The sequence below is a fragment of the Carassius auratus genome, chromosome 36, assembly GCF_003368295.1.
Source record: "Carassius auratus strain Wakin chromosome 36, ASM336829v1, whole genome shotgun sequence".
NCBI lineage: Eukaryota > Metazoa > Chordata > Actinopteri > Cypriniformes > Cyprinidae > Carassius > Carassius auratus.
The window spans coordinates 7,058,892-7,079,481 of NC_039278.1; the positions used below are offsets into that span (position 1 = coordinate 7,058,892).

Here is a 20,590-nt window from a genome sequence, read left to right on the forward strand (position 1 = left end):
TCTTACACTGTATAGCAGCTCACATTCAATATGAAGACTTCTGAAATTTATAACACTTATAACTTCAAAAATGTCCATTCATGTTCCCTCCATTCAGACAGCGGGTGTAAAACCCCTTGTGAAGATATGGAAACCAGTCTGAAGGAAGCTGTAATTAACAATCTCTTTTTTTAATACATTGAAAAAAACAACAAAACTACAATCAGCTGCTGAGTCCGATTTACTACAACACTACGCTTTTAAGAAAACAGAGAGAAGTGGGACACAATCCAATCTCTTAAGAAGATGAATCAATTCTGACGTGTGTCAAAGCATCCTGTGATATGATGGAAATCCACAGAGAAGTGGCTGTTAGATAAATCAGCAAGAGCACAAACCACTCTAATGACAGTACACAAATTATACCAATAACGTAAAAAAGCAACAACGATTTGAGAAGTGGATCTGTGTGAGCGGACCTTCTTGTACTCGCTAATATCTGCCATGACACCAGGCACGGCTCTTAAGACAGCGTCTGCCCCTGGGGAGCATTCATGAGTTCAGAGAAGTGTGTGTGTGTGTGTGTGTGCGTGTGTGTTGGAGCTTTTTGGCCACTAGGTGGCGATCCAGGAATGACGGAGGCACTCGGAAGCCGTGGCTCTTTTCTCTGGGACGAGGTCCAACATCGGTAGGAGGAAGTCTGAGAAATTCTGGGCTTCCTCTCGAGGCCATTCGTACTTTTCGACGAGCACGTCCGGCAAACCCCACGGCTTCAGCTTGGTGATGTGCCTAAGGTCACCTAGAGCACAGATACACAAACGGACACATCCTCATCCAATCAGAACTTAGAACTGGAACGATCAGTAATAAGAGCGGTTATATGGACTACAGTTACACTCATACTAAACGATGTACAGCTATACTAATAACTCCATCAATCAAACTATGACAGTCACACAAAGCTACTGAACACTGCCAAGCAAGTTTATCAAGAAAGTGAAACACATTAGCTAAGCAGTCGCTCGTGTAATAAGTGTCTACTGACAGATGTACCTTTCTTGGTGAAAAATTCCTTGGAGTATTTGCCGTTTGTGATGAGTTTACGAGGAATCTTCCCCAGCAGCTCGATGATCAACGCGATGTGATCTGTGTGCAGTGGGAAAAGACTTCTGACATTTATAACAAGTTATAGATGGAACTTTTTAAACCATTTACTTGAATTGATGTGCTAAAAATGTCATCTGTTGTCCTGTCAATTCATGTTTGTCCTGATTTACAGATGGCTGTTTATTATTTTTTTTAATGACTCGTGCTCCAAATATAATTTTTCAATTCACTGATGATTACAGGACTTTTCACAAAATAACTAGCACATTATAGGATATATAGGACATAAAATTTGTATTAAAAGTATTAATTTTATCAAATGTATTACTTAGCTGTTACTATTGAAATTGTATCCGATATTAATTTGTTCTTAAAAATAATTGGTAAATTTAATTGCTAATTAAAATTCTATATTATTTTATAAAAAAAAAAAAAAACTATTTTAATAGTACATTTTAATGTACTGTATGGAAAAATGTCATCCGTTTTGATGTTAAAGATAAAATTATTAGTGTTTTTAAAGATGAACCCTAATGTGTGTGCACAGCAAAAGTGAACTGAATTATTTGTGAAAGTAGATTACATCCAAAGGTGAGAATAGATGCAATAAAGTTGGCAAATGTAATCTGAATGTAAAAATGAAACTGAACATGCACAAAAAATTAAATATGATATTGACTGAAACTGTTAAATAAAAAAAGCTGACGTAGTATTGATATATTCTGGTTACTATATTGTATATTTCAGCACTGCAGGAATCCTGTGACAATCAGCAACACAAAAACTGCCATGTTTCACGATTTCAGGAGACTATAACATGGCTTTTCTAACACAGCTCAGAGGCCATTCAGTCCCCAGTGTCACCTACATAATGTTAAATCCCAACCTGTGGAAGAATAATTACCTTCGTCTCTGGAATAATCCTCTCCGGAGTGAGGCTCAAACAGGTAATCGCCTGTTGCCAGCTCAAATGCCTAGGGAGACACAGAAATGGTTGAGCTGCCGACCTAGACAGAGCATTTCAAGACACTATGGGTGTCCAACACTAAGCAACATGCTAAAATAACATTTTAGTATCAAGATATTACTTCAACAAAAAACTATTTAGATCAAATTTGAGTTCAGTCATTACCTTAATGCAATACTATTGGAATCAAACTTGCATTCATTACCTTGTCAACATGTTAACAAAACTCTACTGGAATCAAATTTGCAAATCGAATCGAATCATGCTAATGCAAAGCTACTTTAATGAAACTTGAATCGTTTCTTTAGGTGCATGCGAACATAAAACTCCACTGGAATCTAATTAAAGAGTATCGAATAATTACATTTGCAACTTGCAAACGCAAGACTACTGGAATTGAATTGGAGTTTTGACTCATTCAAATTACAACAGCATCAAATCAAATCATGCTAACTTAAAGCTACTGGAATGAACTTGAGTAATTAATTTAGGAGCATGTTAACATAAAACTGTACTTGAATCAAATTAGGGTTTTGAATCACTACATAAGCTAACGTAAAGCTACAGGAATCGTATATAGTCATTATTTTAGCAACATGCTAACACAAAACTCAGCTCACTGAGCTGCTGATTTGAAATCTTTTTCGTTTTGGAACTGCACACTTAACAAGTGGAGTTTTATTCCATGTTCAGGTTATCTGCAGGATTTTTAAGCTCCAATTTAAGACTTTTTCTAAGAACTGCACAAACAAAAATTAATACCATATTAATACCATTAGAAAAGGGTATGGTAATGTCTTTGCTAACATATTAAACTGTAAAATGACTGTTAAAAAAACATGATTTACAGTTCAGATACAGGTTTTCACAAAAAAAAAAACTTATAAAAAAACTAATAAACTTCACATTTCAGCTTTTAAACGTAACAATTATTATATTAATTTAAACAATTATTATCCATCATTATACTAAATAAAATATAAAAATATTTCTCTCATAAAATATTTCAGTTTCCCTTGTAACGGCAGTACATGAAGCAGTACAGCAGCTGACTTTAGAAAACAACCAGCACTCATTTATTAAATAAAATCATTGCATTTTGTCATATAGTCATATAGCAATTCTAGACTTTTTGTCCTGTATTGAAACCATAATTAAGACTTTCTTCTTTTACCATTTAAGACTTTTTTATGGCCTACAACTTTTAAAGGACCCGCGAAAACCCTGCATATATAAAAAAATACATATAGGTTCTAAATAAAAGTTTGTGCAAATACAATTTATTTATTTTTTTTTCAAATCTCAGTCAGCGGTCTTTAAACGCACCATGCAAGCTGTGCTCCAGATGTCAGCTGGGGTGCTGTATCCTGCTCCAATCAGCACCTCCAGAGAGCGATACTGCCGCGTCTGAATGTCGTCTGTGAAGTGCTTGTGCTGATGATGACAAACAAGAGTTACATGAAGAAGAATCAACCGCTGACACAGATGCGAGGCATTAATACCAATGAGGATATCAGAACTAGAGGCCCACGGATATGGTTTTTTGGGGGTCGATACCGATATTAGGGTATAAAAAAAGGCTGATGTCGATATATTGGCCGATATTCTTTGTGTATATTATAGTACAGCACCTGTCAAACGTTTGGAAACTTTCCCATTCATGTGTCCAAACATTTGACTGGTATTATATATAGAATGCAGTATATACATAAACAGAATATATATACATAATTTATTTTTTTGCAATGATTACTCAAATGTGGTGATCAATTTTACTGTTCAGTGCACTGAACATTAAAATTGAAGTTTGTTCAACTTTAATTCAAATGAACTTAATTCGGTTCCATCAGTTTAACTTCAGAACATTCATTCACAGACTTGCGCTACTGTCTTCACACATAGACGAAACTTACTAAAGAAGTGTGTAGTGTGACATAATATACCTCTGTAAAAAAAATACAATATAAATTCACTTCTCGCGCACTTTAGTGCCCTCTGAAAGTAACGTGTACGTTCCCTTGAATTTCTTGTGAAGTACACTTCGCAGGGCACTTACAGTCAAATAAGACAATGCTTGAATGCTGCTGCCTGAACAAGAGACCTCCTTACTGAAGTGAAAGTGTTGACTGGTGTCACTATCTAGTGAACACGCCAGCGGATGTGTTCCCCCAAACCCCTGGAGCTATCGATGCAGGGGGGGTCTTAATCGAAAGAGGGCCTCTAGATGTACACTCAATTCAGAGAGGGTTCCTCGAGCTGAAGGGATCCCATGAATTTGGTGCGGATTTGCTGCGCCATTACGGAGATATGCCCGTTCAAAGTTTTCCATAGACTTAAGCTTTAAAGCATTCCATCCTGGTCGTAATAACACAATTTCAAGCAATTTATCTGTGTTATGTTATATAAAAAATAAACTAAAAAAAACCCTGAATCTGCAGCATATTCGCTGATACCGATATATCGGCTACAGGCTCATATAGGCCGATAATATATGCAAAATTATATATCGGTCAGGCTCTAATCAGAACCTCAATCAATCTGTTCAATTAATCAATGGATGCATGTAAATGAGAGCATGTTTATACCTTTAACACTCTGACTGAGCTGTTTTTGGTGTACATGCAAAAAACACTTCAGACTCACCACCCAGCAGGCGTTGCCCAGGTCAGCGATTTTCACTCGGATCTTCTCAGCGTTTAGCAGATCCAGAGGGTTGACTAGCAGGTTTCCTTCTGCAATTTTTTCTGCAGTACAAGAGAGGAATGAGAAAGACGGTTTTAGAGTCAATACCACACATGCACACTCAACATCTAAAAAGCAGGCGGTTAGTGATTTCAGTTCAGTGTTAGAGACTCTGCAGAAAAACACAGACGGAGAGCAAGCGAGAGGAGGGAGGGGAGTTAGTAAGGAGCAAACAGAAGGGTGTTCCTCCGGCGAGGGCTCCGCACTGACCGTCCTTCAGGTTCTCCTCCTCTGTGGTTGCCTGCACACTGGGGTCCACCTCCATGGTGAGGCCCATCTCAGCTTTAGGGCCCTCAACAGAACCGGAGCCATTCAGCTCCGCCGTGGGGCTCTCTTGATCCTGCACCCTAGGGCACTGTGACTCAACCACGTCACAAATCAAAGGTCCATTACCGTCTGTGGCGACAGTGGACTGAGGACTGGGCTCGTTCTCTACGGTGCCGTTGCATGCTGGGTAAGGGTTAGTAGGCTCAGAGCCCTCGGCGCCGCTGTCGTAGGGGTTCACGGGGGTCTCGTCCTTTATCTGCTGCTGGAGATCCAGGGTCTGCTCTTCCTCTGGGCCCTGGCTGTGACCGTTGATGGTGCCTCTGTGCTGAGACCAAACATCTGAAACGCCACCTGGGGTGAAAAAACGTTGATTTCAACACATACTCAAGAGTAAAAACACTGATGTGTCATGATGCAGTACTCTGACTCTCAAGCACTGCAGCACCAGTCATAATTGATGAAGACAGCAGCTGGAAGCATGACTTTTTAAAAACGACTGGGACGTGGCTAGACTCAAAGAAGAGCAGCAGAGATTCTGTTACATTACAGATATCTCACAAAAAAGCCTAGGGTTTCATCTAAAATGGATTTACTAGAAATCTAGGATTATTAATAGCATTAACAATGGTTTTAGATTTAGAATTAATGTGTAGGAAAATGTAATTGGTGTTTGCCTATGATTAATGGTACTGTGCTAAGATGTTGTTAATAAAGTTGCTAAGGTGTTCTGGGTACGTTGCTATGTGCTTGCTGTGGAGCACTAGATTTATCAAATATCTACCAACAAATCACTTATGAACCAGTTCAGAGTTTTGAGGTACTCCATTTTATATGTTCTGTATCTATTCATAATTTTTTAAGGAAGACTGATAAATCCTTACCTGAATGAACTGACTGAATCCATCATAGTGGTTACTAAATAAACATCTAGTCCTGTGTTCAAACTGAATTTACAGTGCATTGCAGTGATGGAATATTTATATATTACAAAGCAGGTGGATGGAAAAATGTATATATGTGCAGATAATTTGTACATATATGTGAACCTGGAGCACAAAACCAGTCTTAAGTGTAAATTTTTCAAAATTAGGATATATTCATCATCTGAATGGTGAATATAAATAAATAAGCTCTCAACTGATGTATGGTTTGTTAGGAAAGGACATTATTTCGTCAAGATACAACTATTTGAAAATCTGGATTCTGAGGCTGCAAAAAATCTAAATACTGAGAAAATCGCCTTTAAACTTGTCCAAATGAAGTTCGTAGCATTATTATTTTATAACTGACAACTAAGGAAAATCCCAGTATCCTCAGAAAATTAGAATATTACTTAAGACCAATACAAAGAAAGGATTCTGAGAAATCTTGGCCAACTGAAAAGTATGAACATGAAAAATATGAGCATGTACAGCACTCAATACTTAGTTGGGGCTCTTTTTGCCTGAATTACTGCAGCAGTGCGGTGTGGCATGGAGTCGATCAGTCTGTGGCACTGCTCAGGTGTTATGAGAGCCCAGGTTGCTCTGATAGTGGCCTTCAGCTCTTCTGCATTGTTGGGTCTGGCATATCGCATCTTCCTCTTCACAATACCTCATAGATTTTCTATGGGGTTAAGATCAGGTGAGTTTGCTGGCCAATTAAGAGCAGGGATACCATGGTCCTTAAACCAGGTACTGGAAGCTTTGGCACTGTGTGCAGAGGCCAAGTCCTGTTGGAAAATTAAATCTGGATCTCCATAAAGTTGGTCAGCAGCAGGAAGCATGAGGTGCTCTAAAACAACCCATGTCTTGTATACGTCTTTGCGACGTGGTTCTTGAAGCACCGACTCCAGCTGCAGTCCACTCTTTGTGAATCTCCCCCACATTTTTGAATGGGTTTTGTTTCACAATCCTCTCCAGGGAGTGGTTATTCCCTATTGCTTGTACATTTTTTCTACCACATCTTTTCCTTCCCTTCTCCTCTCTATTAATGTGCTTGGACACAGAGCTCTGTGAACAGTCAGCCTCTTTTGCAATGATCTTTTGTGTCTTGCCCTCCTTGTGCAAGGTGTCAATGGTCGTCTTTTGGACAACTGTCAAGTCAGCAGTCTTCCCCACGATTGTGTAGAATACAGAACTAGACTGAGAGACCATTGAAAGGCCTTTGCAGGGGTTTTGAGTTAATTAGCTGATTATAGTGTCACACCAGGTGTCTTTAATATTGAACCTTTTCACAATATTCTCATTTTCTGAGATACTGAATTGTCAGTTACAATCATCACAATTAAAATAAATAAACATTTGAAATATACCTGTCTGTGTGTAATGAATGAATAGAATATACAAGTTTCATTTTTTGAATGGAATTAGTAAAATAAATCAACTTTTTGATGATATTCTAATTATATGACCAGCACCAACTTAAATACTGAATCTCTGAAATACACCAGAATGATTGAAAATCAAAGTGAATAAAAGTCTTGTGAACTGAATCTAATAAGCTCTATAGCTTACTGATGTCTTGCTCTACTAATAACCCTGCGTTTGAGTTGATGCTCGCTCACCCGGTGTAGCCTCAGCTGTGATGTCATGACTGGCGGGCACTGACGGGGTGCTCTCGGGTGTCTCCGTTTCATCCTCCTCTTCCTCTTCTCCTCCTTCAGGTCCTTTCTCCTGTCCCTCTGTCTCCAGAATCCTCTTCTCCAAGAGCTCAGCCTGACGCTTCTGTTTCTTCTTCATCTTTTTCTTCTTGTTCTTGGACATTTTGGCCATCTGAAGAGGAGAATCTTTTAGCTTTTCTATTACCTTTTTGTGTGTGTGAATGTGCTACAGATGAACAACATGGAAGATGCTCCAGAACTCATATCTGAGGAACACTTACATGTTTTGGGGCCGGAGCAGTACTCGCTGCAATGGAGGAAGAAGATGAAAAGAGAAGACAACATCAAAATCTTGTTGTGCACTAACAACATCATGAAATGAGTTCAAAAGCAGTGCACAGAGAATGTGTCATCCTTCAGTTGTTCAGAGGACCACATGAGTCACTGCTCTCCATTTAGAAACATCCCGCAGACTTTACGTCACTCTGCATAATGTATCAATGGAGATGTTCTATGCTGTTGTGTCAGAAGAGGTGAATGGATGTGAAGTTATACAGCCATATAAACCAGCAAATGATAATGCACACAACAGAACATTCATAAACACCCAGAGCCAGTCTAAATGCTAAAATACAGGGATTTAGATAAATTAATTCCTAATAATTAGTGAATTAGTGACTTTTTTGTTTACATAATATGGGCCCTATAATACACCCGGCTCAATGCTAGGCAAAGCGCAGCACAAGTGTGTTTGCTAGTTTCTGTCCGGCGCTGTTCGCATTTTCCCATCCAGCGCCACGTCGATATATATGCCTACATGTCATAATGGATATTTCTCGCACACGAGCAGCTCCGTTTCATCTCAAAAACGCGTTCTGTCTTTGCTCTTGCCAAATTCCGCCGCATAAATAGCAAATCCGTCATGGCACTAGCCGTGCGAACGATATATCATGGTCATGGTAGCCTAAATATTTTTTGTGTAATACATTGGCAAATCAAATCAAATATTTTTTTCTAAATCAACTTTTTGTAATGTCTATTTGATGCTCTTCTCATTTGACACAATAATGACCATAAATTATATTTTAGGGGTAGTTTCTCAGCAAAATTTATTTTTCATTTTTTTACAAAAATGTAATTGTTTGGTAGCCCTAATAAATCTTTAATGCAAAAAAAACATCATAACCCAATCAAAACATTTTTATTAACTGTACTGTTCTACTGTAGATAATAAACACCTCCCAATGCGACATTACAGCAATATTGAATTGCCAATTTGATATGTACTGTGATTTAAGTATTTTTTTATGCATGTGGACGATTATGATGTTTTTATCAGCTGTTAGGCCTCTCATTCTGACGGCACCCGTCCACTGCAGAGGACCCACTGGTGAACAAGCGATGTAATGCTATATTTCTCCAAATCTGATCCAACTAGAAACAAACTCATCTACATTTTGGATGGCCTGAGGATGAGTACATTTCTTGCTAATTTTCATTTCTGAGTGAACTGTTCCTTTAATAACAACAACAACATCACAAACAGCTGCAGGCCCCTTTTGCCTTTATTGATGCTGCAAGACTTAATTTAACATATTAGATGTTTTTTCCCACCTGTAATCAATCCCTAAATGATCTAAATGATCTGAGAGGAGTGCTTGCTGTCACCTGCAGAGCCAGAAGGGGGAGGAGCTCCAGATTTCTGCCACTCCGTGGCCTCCGTGGCCAGTCTCTTGACATACGCCTCATTCACGTCCATCAGGATGTTCTCTGGCTTTATATCGGTGTGAATGATCTTACACTTGGTGTGCAGGTAGTCCAGACCTTGCAAAACCTACACAGAGAAAACTGTTGTTTGACCTGCTGTAAACCACATAAATTGATAATGAGTGGGAAATAAGTACCTGTCGAATAATGCTCTTGACACATGACAGCGGCAGGCCCTGGTAGTTGGACTTGATAATGCACTTCAGCAGATGGTGGCCGAGAACTTCGAACACCATACACACATCTGACAGCGCATGTTAAAGGGAAATGATGGAGAACAAAAGTCCAGCCAAGAGCTCCAGCTCATTACGAGCTGTTCTCCACAGATAAAAGAGCGAGCTGGGCTGAATCCACAGCTGTGGATCAAGAGATTGAGCGGCAGCTGAAAACTATTATGAAGTGCACTAGAAAAACACCTGTGGAGCCCTCATTAAGTGAAAGGCTACCTGTACAATAAACATGAATGAAAGGATACGCGTTCCGTTCACACCCGAGATCTTGAAATCGTCCAATAACTGCACCACTTTCTCCCGGCTGGGATCATTCTGGTCTGTGTTTCTGACCTGAATCCGTCAGATGGGGAACATATAACTCAGGCCTTGGACACTTTTACAGACGAGAGACACCATTTTCTTTGGTTTATTAGAAAATAAACTGTTTTCATTTGATGAAACCACTTTGCCCCCGTGCATGTGGATACACCTGGCTTTCATTACTTTCCTACCACATTGTGGCATGCTGTCAAATTCATCTGACACTAAATGGTCTGGCGAATAATTCATGGTAATGGTTTCTATGGCAGCGCGGGTGTCTGGGTAACTCACCGCTCTCAGGAGCTTGATCTCATCGAGGGCTGTTTCAGTGTAGTGCTCTGCACTCTTAACCACTTTCATGGCCACAAAACACTTCCCTCTGCAACCAAAACAATAAATTACCTCTCAGTACACATGCTTGATCTATAAACAGTAAAGCAGAAATGAACACAAAACAGACAGGTAAGGGACGTACTGTATGTCCCAAGCAAGCCAAACAGTGGAAAAATGACCCCATCCCAGCTTGCGGATCACGTGGTACCGGCCGTTGAACAGGTCGCCTATTTTCACATGGTGATAACCACCTAGAAGAAGAGTTTTTGGCTGTTAGAAAACACTGTTAGCAACAAAACATCTGGAATTATTTCAAAATCAGGGTTCAAAATTAACAATGTGCAGATATATTAATTTATTCAAAAATAAAAAATTTAAAAACAAAATTCATACATATACTTCTTCGATGATTCTCAAAAAGAAAACCGTATTGAATAGTTTGGCATAATCTGTAAGTACGATTTCTTAAAAACAAACAAAAAAAGTGCATAATGTTTAAAAAAATACAGATTTATATATTTTTATATATTATATATTTGTAGATGTGACATGTGGTGCGACCAAGAGGTATTTTTTTTGACAGTTTATATATATATATATTTAAGAAATTTGAAATCATTTGACAATGGATTAAAAATAAATGTGTAAAGTAAACATACTTATACTTTAGACGACAAAGTATTTTTCACAAATAAATAAATATTTAATAAAAATATAATTAAAAAGGAAGTAAACACTAACCAACAGGGCACTCAGTATTCTGTGAAGTTTGTGTGCACTGGGAATAGTGGTCGACCGATATGTGTTTTTTGACAGCCGATGCCGAAGCTGAGGCCGATATCTTGGAAAGCAGGGGGGCTGATAGCCGATATAAAGCTGATATGTTTATTATAATTAATTATTATTATTAATACTTAAGAAATTTGAAATCATTTGGCAGCATTCAATTCACATGGACTGACCATCACACAGAGAACACGTGATCATGCTGGGTACTTCACTTCACAAGAACTCACAGCTGGATTCGACTTAGTTTGCAAGGTTTTTGAAATTAAATGTTCATTAGTCATTCAAAGATTTGTTTAAATTACATAAATCCATATTTGCTTAATGATGATGGCAAATGAGAAAGTATTATAATGTTTGCCTTTCTATTATTAATAATATAAAAGCAATCGTTATACAGTTATATATCAGACAGACTTCTATCTGTATTAGACAGAACTGTTAACAATGACAGCAAACAAGAGGGAGAATGTGAGCATTATGTCTTGAACACAAGGTCCAAGTACAAAAACGTATTAGCCAATGTCGATATTTGAAAATGGCAAATATCGGCCGATATATCGGTTGACCACTATAAATAAGTTTAGACCAGTCTTTTGTGTACCAGCCTGCTTGACAGCTGTTAATGAATAATCACAGTTTTAGATGTAACTGTAATAGTGTATAAGATTTCCATTTGAACTGAGAGCATAAATCTACGCTATGTGCTGCTGGTTTAAGAGCAAAACGCGAAACTGTGACATTATTCCCAGATATGCTTTATGTAAACGCTAAAACTTGCAGTGCATATACTTGCCTGCAACCTGCCAAAATAAAAGCTTGTTGATTTAAGGTTTCAACATGATGAAAATTCAGATAGAAAATTAAAAATTATAAAAAAAAACAATGAAATTGTAAATATCATCGTCGTATTTTTAAGTGTACAATAAAATAATTGTATTTTTATTCAATATTCATTTATTTATTTCAGAGTATAACAGTATCATCACATTTTATAATTTAGTTTTTGTTTTATAAAAAAAAAGAACTAACTAAATAGAGTGCATTAATACTACTTTTTCTACTATTAATACATTTTTATAGTTTTATACAATAGGTCGCAATGTGAGCACCAAACAAAATCTCCAGGCTCTCTCATGAGAACCACACTGAAAAACTTATGCACGCTTCTGGTTATTCATGTTGTAAAATGTGATTTCGATTATATTTTGAATAATTGTTCATCCCAGATGGCCAAGTATGTTAAAAAAATAATGATGGATCCTGTTTACAATGCATGTAGACATGAATCTCTCCCTGTGCTGGGATCACCGGACTCCTACCCTTGCAGTAGTCATTAGGATCCTCTTGTTCCTCGTCATCTGAACCCAAGATCTCCTCATCTTGCTCCTGCGGTGAGTCAGGCTGCTGTGCGGCTCCCCTCGGGTGGGGATCAGGCCTGGAGAAAGACAGCTTATCTTTAGAAAACAGATGCACCAACAGCCGAATAGCAACCACAACCCCTAGCCAAATGTCTTCACACATCTCATTCTAGATGTGCTAGTTACAGGAACACAGCCAAATATTATACTAAGCCTTTCAAATGCTTTTATTAGCAACTATTGGAAATCTTTTGTGGGGTTAGCTGTGTTTACAGTTTAATAGCACCATTATATAGCACCATATAATCTATGAATGCCCACTGGGCTTCTCTACTGTGAGGGTCAGATATTAATGAAACCTATCAATCAGTGCAGGTGCAATGTTAAACTGAAAGAAGAGCAGCTATATTGCAGAGTTAGGAGACGGTCTTCGCTGATTCACTGTAGCCCAGCAGGAGCCGTGAAGGAAATCTTAAGTGGCGTCAAGCTGAGAGAAATCATAAAGCATTCGCTCTTTTTGAGTAGAGTCGCTGCAGCAAACTTAAAGCGATAGTTAACACAAAAAATTTCAACTCAGCCATTATTTTAATCACCATATGTTGTTCCAAACCTGTATGACTTACATGAAACACAAAAACGAAAAAAAAAAAAAACTAAACAGTCTGTCCATACATTGAACCCCATTGACTAATTATCAAGTGAACTATCCTTTGTAGCATATGGCAAAATACTCCTTTAACAGTCAAGCACATACATCATTTACACTTACATTTTAAAACACTACATCAATTCATTATCACTATAATCCTATTTTGCAATTGCAATAAAAAGACAAAGTATATATCTGAATATGTGATTAAACACATTCAGCATTTTAGTCATATAGATCCCTGTTATCAAGTCAGGATATGTTGCTCAGTTAGGGACTTCAACCAAAAAAAGGGGGGGAATGTGAATCGAATTAGTCCAGATGCATGCTGTACAATTCTGCCAATCGTAAATTATATATGAGCGATGCATTAATTCTACCTGCATTGTGTTTAAATATCTCTTTTGACCTTTTCCAATATCATGCTACTCGCTGTGATATTTCTATTGGTTGGCTACATCAGCAGCGGGCATTAATACGATTAGATATGCAGCTTTGTGCCGTTCCCGCTGATGAGTTTGCCTCGCTGCGTAGCATAATCTCTCTGAAGCAACTGGCAATTTTCTGCATCCTAAACCGGGCTATGAACTGCGGCTTGGAAGTTCGAAACTAGTCCAAAATAGCATAAGCCTTTACAAGGACACTTTCTGAATTATTTGTTTCTTAGATACAGCTTCTGAACAATACGCAATGAAGCAGTGGATTAAATTGGTAAACTGTTGGTTTAACGTAATTTTAACATTTTCAAAATATGCTTCAACTAACTAAACATATCTAGAAGAGATGTGAAAAATGCGCATGTGCAAGAATTATGAATAATAAATGCAGTTAAACAGAACAGCCTGACACTGGAGCAGAGAAAAGCATTTTCCCCATAAATCCCAGGCAACATCTCATTTCACAGGTTGTTCCTATAAACATGAAACAGTTTAATTGAGAAGCTGTTATCTCTGTCTGCTTACCAACCGGATCAATTTAGCGCTTCGTGTGTCAGTGAGTGTTTCAATGATGAAGGCGACACCAGCGACAAATAGACTGCAGACGTCTACTTCAGATCCCAGGGATTTACAAATTCTGCTCTTATGACTTGATTAGCTGTTGCTTGAAACAAGCAAACTTTGCAGTTTGCAGACACTATACATATTCTAATGAACAAGATATCAGTGGAAACTATTGTGTGCTATGGTGGGTGTTACACCAGAAAATAATTAATTTAGCCCGATCCCAGGCTATGCTAGTGGGGGTTAATCAGTGGACATGTGTGAATGCAACGCTGGTCGATGACACACACACACACACACACACACACACACACACATGCCCAAGGCTCAGAGCAGATGTTAAAACACAGCAGCCCTGCTATCCACTACCGCTCTAATCATATCCCTTCACATGAAAGATCACTGTGAGAGTTAAGCGATATAGTGAATATTCAGTTTCACTATATCATATTTTTGGTGGAAATATCAAATTGAGCAAGTGTGATATTTCTTCACATTTAATTTGACCATTAAAGTTGGCATGTATAAGCGAGTCTAAGGCTTCTCGGTTTGTCCATGCAGAATGATTGGACTGTTGTCGTTTGCTAATAGCTGGTCTCTCTCGTGAGTGTCAGTCCTCGTGCTGGTGCACACATCTAGGGCTGAACCAACACACTGAGGACGTTGATTTGTGTGGAAAGCATGGATGCGCCGCACTCTTTACAACAGGGATACAGTGGTATAACAGTCTCACTGTAGATCTCGGTCAGACACTTTTAAAATTTAGGAGCATAAAAAAATCCAAGTTGTGTAATTATAATTTATCAAATAATGCGTTGTTCCTCAATAAGGCGATACAAGGAAAAATGTACAAGCAACATTCATTTCTTAGAAAACAAAAAGTACACTAAGTTTTTAAATATTTCTGCCTCAAAATGTATTCAATAATTATGTAATTATTATAGGCTTTAAACTCTGATGTGTCAAGCCCTGGGCTCCGCTAGAGTCCTGTGGTCTGCACAGCCAAGACACTAGCAGCGGATCCTTTAAGTCCTGCACGTTGTGAGGTGGGACCTCCATGGACCAGATTTGTTGGTCCAGTACATCCCATTGATGCTCAATCCGATTGATATCTGGGAATCTGGAAGCCAAAGCAACATCTTTAACTTTTGAGTGTGGGTGCATTATACTGCAGAAAGAGGTCACTGCCATTTAGTGTTGTCAAAAGACCCAGTACTTCAGTATCAAGTCTGTACTAAAAAAACGAAAACATACGGTAACAGGCTTTTTTAAGTACTTTAGGTACAGAGTACTTGGTCAAACTGGTTCTTGATGCGCTCTCTCGACGTGGTGACATCGAAAGGAGGAAACACACCAAACTTACAAAACACTTTAAAGACAGACAGACCTAACCCTAACCTAAGAGTTCATACATTTATTTATTTGCTATGGCCTGGCACAATATCCAAACTGACCACCTCAAACTGATTTTCCAAAAGGCTTTGACTTCTGTGAATAAACACGAACACTGCACGTGTTAAAGTCGAAACCCAGAGTTTGTGTTTTTCTATCACTGTATTTCTGAAGGAAACCGACTGTTTTAAGAAAATCATGGATGTCATTTTTATTTCATCTTGCCTGTAATGACTCAATGAAGCAGTGTTTGTGAGCAGAGAGCTTATTTGATTACAGCCGTTATTGGGTTATCTCCTCTTGCTGGCAGAGAATGAATTTCCTATATATGCTGTCACAAATAGAGTGCAAGTCTGTGGGAAACACCTCTTCTGTTATGAATATTATTCAATATTTTAATTTGAATGTCGGATTGAAATTAACACTGTTATTAGAGTGGTTGATCATTGGCATAAGCGTGGCTAATCGAATATAATGAGCATTATAATGAAGTTTCTTAATAAACTATTTAATACTTTAAAAGCCAACATCTGGCAACATTTTGGCTTTTATGAACAACCTGAGTACGACCTTGAGAAGACACAAGCTGTGTGTAAATCACGTCACTCACAATTAAATATGCAAGGAGTAGGTATGGGAAAATTAAGCCCGTGAAGCACGCAGGCTTTCCTCCAAAAGTGTCAGGAAAAGATTCAAAGCTTTAAGCGTCTCAAAAACAGTGCAAAAAATGTAATCCAAAAGCCTGTGAAAGACACTCTGTAGAACGAGGCATCAACCACATATTCCACAGATCGATTCAAGTTACCTGCACAAATAAAAGCCTAACAGTGTGTGTGTGTGTGTGTTTGTTGAATTTCTTGCTCTGATAAATTAATTTACACATTAAACTTTAATTTAATACCAGTACGAACATCATTATAATGTAATAGAAGAATAATGTAAACATATGAACTGCATATGACAAATATAGAATTTTTCTGAAATAATTTGTATTCTTCATATATCTGACTGCTTGTATTCACTGACAAAATGTTATAAATATGAAGTAAAATTTAAAATTGAGGATGCAATGCATCGTGATATCGAATTGAACCGAATTGATGACATGATAATCATAACCGAACCGAACCGTGAGACCAGTGTAGGTTCACACCCCTAGCACCGATACTGAAATTTAGGTACTATGACAAAACTACTGCGAAAGTTCCAAACATTCCAAAACTATTCTCCTTGTAGTGGACTTGAACACCTATCAAACGGTTGAAGGTCAAAACTAGAGTTTCAGTGCAGCTTCAAAGGGCTCTACACGATACCAGACGAGAAATAAGGGTCATATCTAGCAAAACGAGCTTTCATTTTCTAAAAAACAAAACAAAAAATGTATATGCTTTATATATTCCTCGTTTGGTATCTTGTAGAGCCATTTGAAGCTGCACTGAAACTCTAGTTTTGACCTTCGACCATTTGATAGGTGTTCAAGTTCACTACAAGAAAAATTCTGGAACTTTTTCATCAAAAACCTTCATTTCTTTTCGACTGAAGAAAGAAAGACGTAAACATCTTTGATGGCATGGGGAGGGGGTGAGTCAATTATCAGGAAATTTTAATTTGAAAGTTCTTTAGCAGATTGAGCTACTGTAGCTCTACTGTGTGACGGATACATTCATTAAAAGATAACGACGAGAGCAGCAATCTAAAGCCGATGCTAATGAATGCTGAGAGATCACTGCAGACATAACATCTCTGCACAGCAGTTAATGAGACAAGGCACTGAATTAAAGCACAAGTTAAAGACTTCACCACATCATTATGCTTTTGTTTTTACGTGGTATTGTTCATATCATGTTAGATATATTCAAGTGGCAATCAGTGGGCATGACTTTACAATATGTGCATATGAGACTGATGCAAAAACAAAGCAGAACATGTCTTGAACAAGTCAACAAGGAGGAACTTAAGTAGTTTTCAGGAATAACGTGATACAGAGTTTAGTTATCTGGAGTTGCAAAGCAATGTCGCAACTTACTGCATTACTATAGAATTGAAGAGACGCGCAGTCATGGGTGAAGGTGCGCTTCATGCCCAAAAGTATGTGGGACACATTGACACCACACCCATGTGTGCTTGTTGAAGCACATTTGGGTTTAGGGTTCAAGATTATGGGCATTAATATGGAATATTTCCATCTTTTAAGCTTGTAGTATTCTGGAAAAACTTTCCAGCAGACGTTCCAACACGGATTTGCTCCCATTCAGAGCATCAGTGAACAGCATTTCAAATACTAATGATATATGCATATTTTATAACTACTGTGATGATGTTTTGTTTGTGGAAACGGTCTTCAGATCCGTGTTCTGTTGTGGGAAGGATGGGGAAAAAGACAAAACTTTGCATACTAAGATGTGAAACCCAGACGTCTGGAGAGATTGTGGGCGGTCCTGTATTGTACTGTTGTCAGCACAAAGCAGTCAACAAAACAGAATGCCTCACATTTCTTTAGTGTCAGACCAAGTATTTGCTTGCCCTTTAAGTAATGTGTTGACAGGACATTGGTCATTATGCTATCTTTGTCTATTGAAGACCTAAGGCCTCTTCGTTCAAAGAATAAATATTTAGCACAACCAAGACTGAGAATTAATAAGAAAAAATTCTGCTCGATTTTATTTTTGTTTCAAGGTTATTTGAATTTTGGAGATTATGTCGAGCCACTTTAAAGCTGCAGTAGGTAACTTTTGTAAATATATATTTTTTACATATTTGTTAAACCTGTCATTATGTCCTGACAGTAGAATATGAGACAGATAATCTGTGAAAAAATCAAGCTCCTCTGGCTCCTCCCAGTGTCCTATTGCCATTTGCAGAAAGTCATCCGCTCCCGGTAAAAAACAACCAATCAGAGCTGCGGTCCGTAACTTTGTTTGTGTTCAAAATGTAGAAAAATGTATATGATAAGCGAGTACACCATGAATCCATTTTCCAAACCGTGTTTTTAGCTTGTCCTGAATCACTAGGGTGCACCTATAATAAGTGTTTATATTCAGACTATTTTAGATTGCTTCGGGGATACCGCGGAGGAGTAACACAGTACCTTTGTGATTCTTCATAGACATAAACAGAAAGAAGTAGATCCAGCTATCAGCTAATGGAATGTAAAGCAGATATAAAAATAATCTGACCAAAAATAAGTGGCTCCCCAAATGAACTTTTCAGGAAAAGAGTGGATAAGAGGGAAAGTTCGTCCCGGAGCAATGAGGAGTTAAGTGCCTTCCAACACTGATAAAGCACAATCTTTGAAACAATCCAGTATAAGTTCTCATCCAATAAACCTTAGTCAAGTTAGCGCCATATTTAATGTTAGAAAGGAATGAAAATGAGGCTGAGGGATGTGTTCAATGGATTGTATTTAAAAACATGTCGATTATTCAGTCGATAAAATTTCTTTCTCAGACAAAAACTATACAAAACAGCTTTGAAAGACTGTACATTGTAAGGACTAAATCTATTTTCATCCAGATTAAATTCAATATGACGTCCCACCCGACTAAGATCTAGTGAGATTTGACCATTGGGTTGCCAGACAAAAACTCATGAAGACAGATCCATGACATGCATTTCACATTTCAGCACTGAAAACTCAAAAGATGTTTACAATTCTCCGTTGCTCTAAATGATGGATGATCACTGTGGTTGACGTCACAAGTCAACTGAGGTTTTTTCGTTTTTCATTCTGTGGCAGCTCCTGCTTGGAATGCAAAAGACAAATTCATGGACATCTAAGAGGACAGGACAAACCTTTTTTGGATGGTATACAGAAAGTCTGGAACACAAAGGACCTGAATGTGTGACACATCGATTGTTCAGTCAAGAAGCGTTTAGACGTTTTAGAAACATCAGACTAATGAATCCTCTGATTCAGCTCTGAATCGCTGTCCTGGAGTAACCCAGACTGCTCATTTTCGATTCCAGAACCCCTGTTTTACTTAATGCCATTAATCTATTCAAGAACATTGATCAAAATTAAGATGAGCAATCATTCATCTGGCCGTTTAAGCAGGCAGGAAGCAATAGAGATTGTAATGTAATTACGTAATGTAATAAGATCGAGAATGTTAAACACGCCATTTAAATTCAGCTTGATCTCAAGTCTACGGCGTATTGTTTTTAGCCTCAGACAGCACGCCTACTGATACATGCTGCACACAAAAATGAATGATGCTTTGATGAATGATGAAAAGCTTTCAAAATCATAAGAATGAATCCAATTCAAACTGTCAAGAACTGTCTAAGTCATATTTCACCCCAAAATATAGAAAAAAAAATGTAACATTTCGCTTAAAGCAAAAATAAAGCATCATTTTTTTTTTATACGACACTCCTTTGGTTGCCATTTTTATTACCCTTTTCACTTATTCTCAGCAGACTATGTAATGTTATTGGCTTGTGATTGTGAATGATTACTTTATGATCAATTAATTGTGGTTAATAAATAAATCAATTTACCTTATAGTGTAACATTCAACAGACAGCATACAAGACTGACTCGGAGTGTCATGTTTTCAACATATTAATATGGTGAAAAACCCTTGATAAACCCCCGCTTAATGCCTTAAACACATCTTTTGTTAGAATCCAGCAACTAATGTTGCATGCAATCAATAATGTTAACTTTAAATTAAACATAAATAAAGTTAATGCACAGTAAACGTGTTATAATTTAAAATGTACAGTCAGAAAAGTTGTGCGATTCATAAAATAATTCGCAGTAGAAAAAAAGATGGCCATCTGTATTTTTTCTTGTATTTTATCTTATATACCCTATAACATTAATAATACTAAACATCTAATCTAATAAAATGCTGTTGAATTACCATTTCTAAATGGAGGAAACTACAATTACAGGTATTTATTAAGTATATCTTTCTGTCAAATTGATATTTTCATTGCAGTAAAATTATTTTTCAGTAATACATTTGCACCCTATTTTTTTTTTACAGTATAGTACCATTGTCATTTCACACACACACACACACACACACACACACACACACACACCCTCTTTATCTTTAACAGTTCATTCTGCCATTTATGCTATTAGGGTGCACAGTTTTTTCCAGTCCACCTGGAG

At 37.7% G+C, this 20,590-nt stretch overlaps 1 protein-coding gene across 4 annotated transcripts in view; it reads right to left on the reverse strand.

Moving 5' to 3' along the window:
* The window catches only part of LOC113055096 (SRSF protein kinase 1), a 35,798-nt gene that overhangs the window by 550 nt on the left and 14,658 nt on the right, over positions 1–20,590 (reverse strand). For 3 of the 4 annotated variants that reach the window (XM_026221073.1, XM_026221072.1, XM_026221071.1), the window contains 14 exons: positions 12,385–12,500; positions 10,419–10,527; positions 10,235–10,322; positions 9,886–9,973; positions 9,548–9,654; positions 9,312–9,477; positions 7,925–7,950; positions 7,608–7,815; positions 5,006–5,413; positions 4,697–4,797; positions 3,380–3,487; positions 1,991–2,060; positions 1,033–1,125; positions 1–778 (listed from right to left, as the gene is read on the reverse strand). The exon at positions 1–778 is cut by the window's left edge and continues 550 nt beyond it. In XM_026221073.1, coding sequence (XP_026076858.1) covers positions 594–778; positions 1,033–1,125; positions 1,991–2,060; positions 3,380–3,487; positions 4,697–4,797; positions 5,006–5,413; positions 7,608–7,815; positions 7,925–7,950; positions 9,312–9,477; positions 9,548–9,654; positions 9,886–9,973; positions 10,235–10,322; positions 10,419–10,527; positions 12,385–12,500 — 1,873 coding nt within the window. In that variant the 3' untranslated portion in view covers positions 1–593. The remainder of the gene's footprint in view (positions 779–1,032; positions 1,126–1,990; positions 2,061–3,379; positions 3,488–4,696; positions 4,798–5,005; positions 5,414–7,607; positions 7,816–7,924; positions 7,951–9,311; positions 9,478–9,547; positions 9,655–9,885; positions 9,974–10,234; positions 10,323–10,418; positions 10,528–12,384; positions 12,501–20,590) is intronic. The other variant, XM_026221074.1, reaches the window with a different exon arrangement.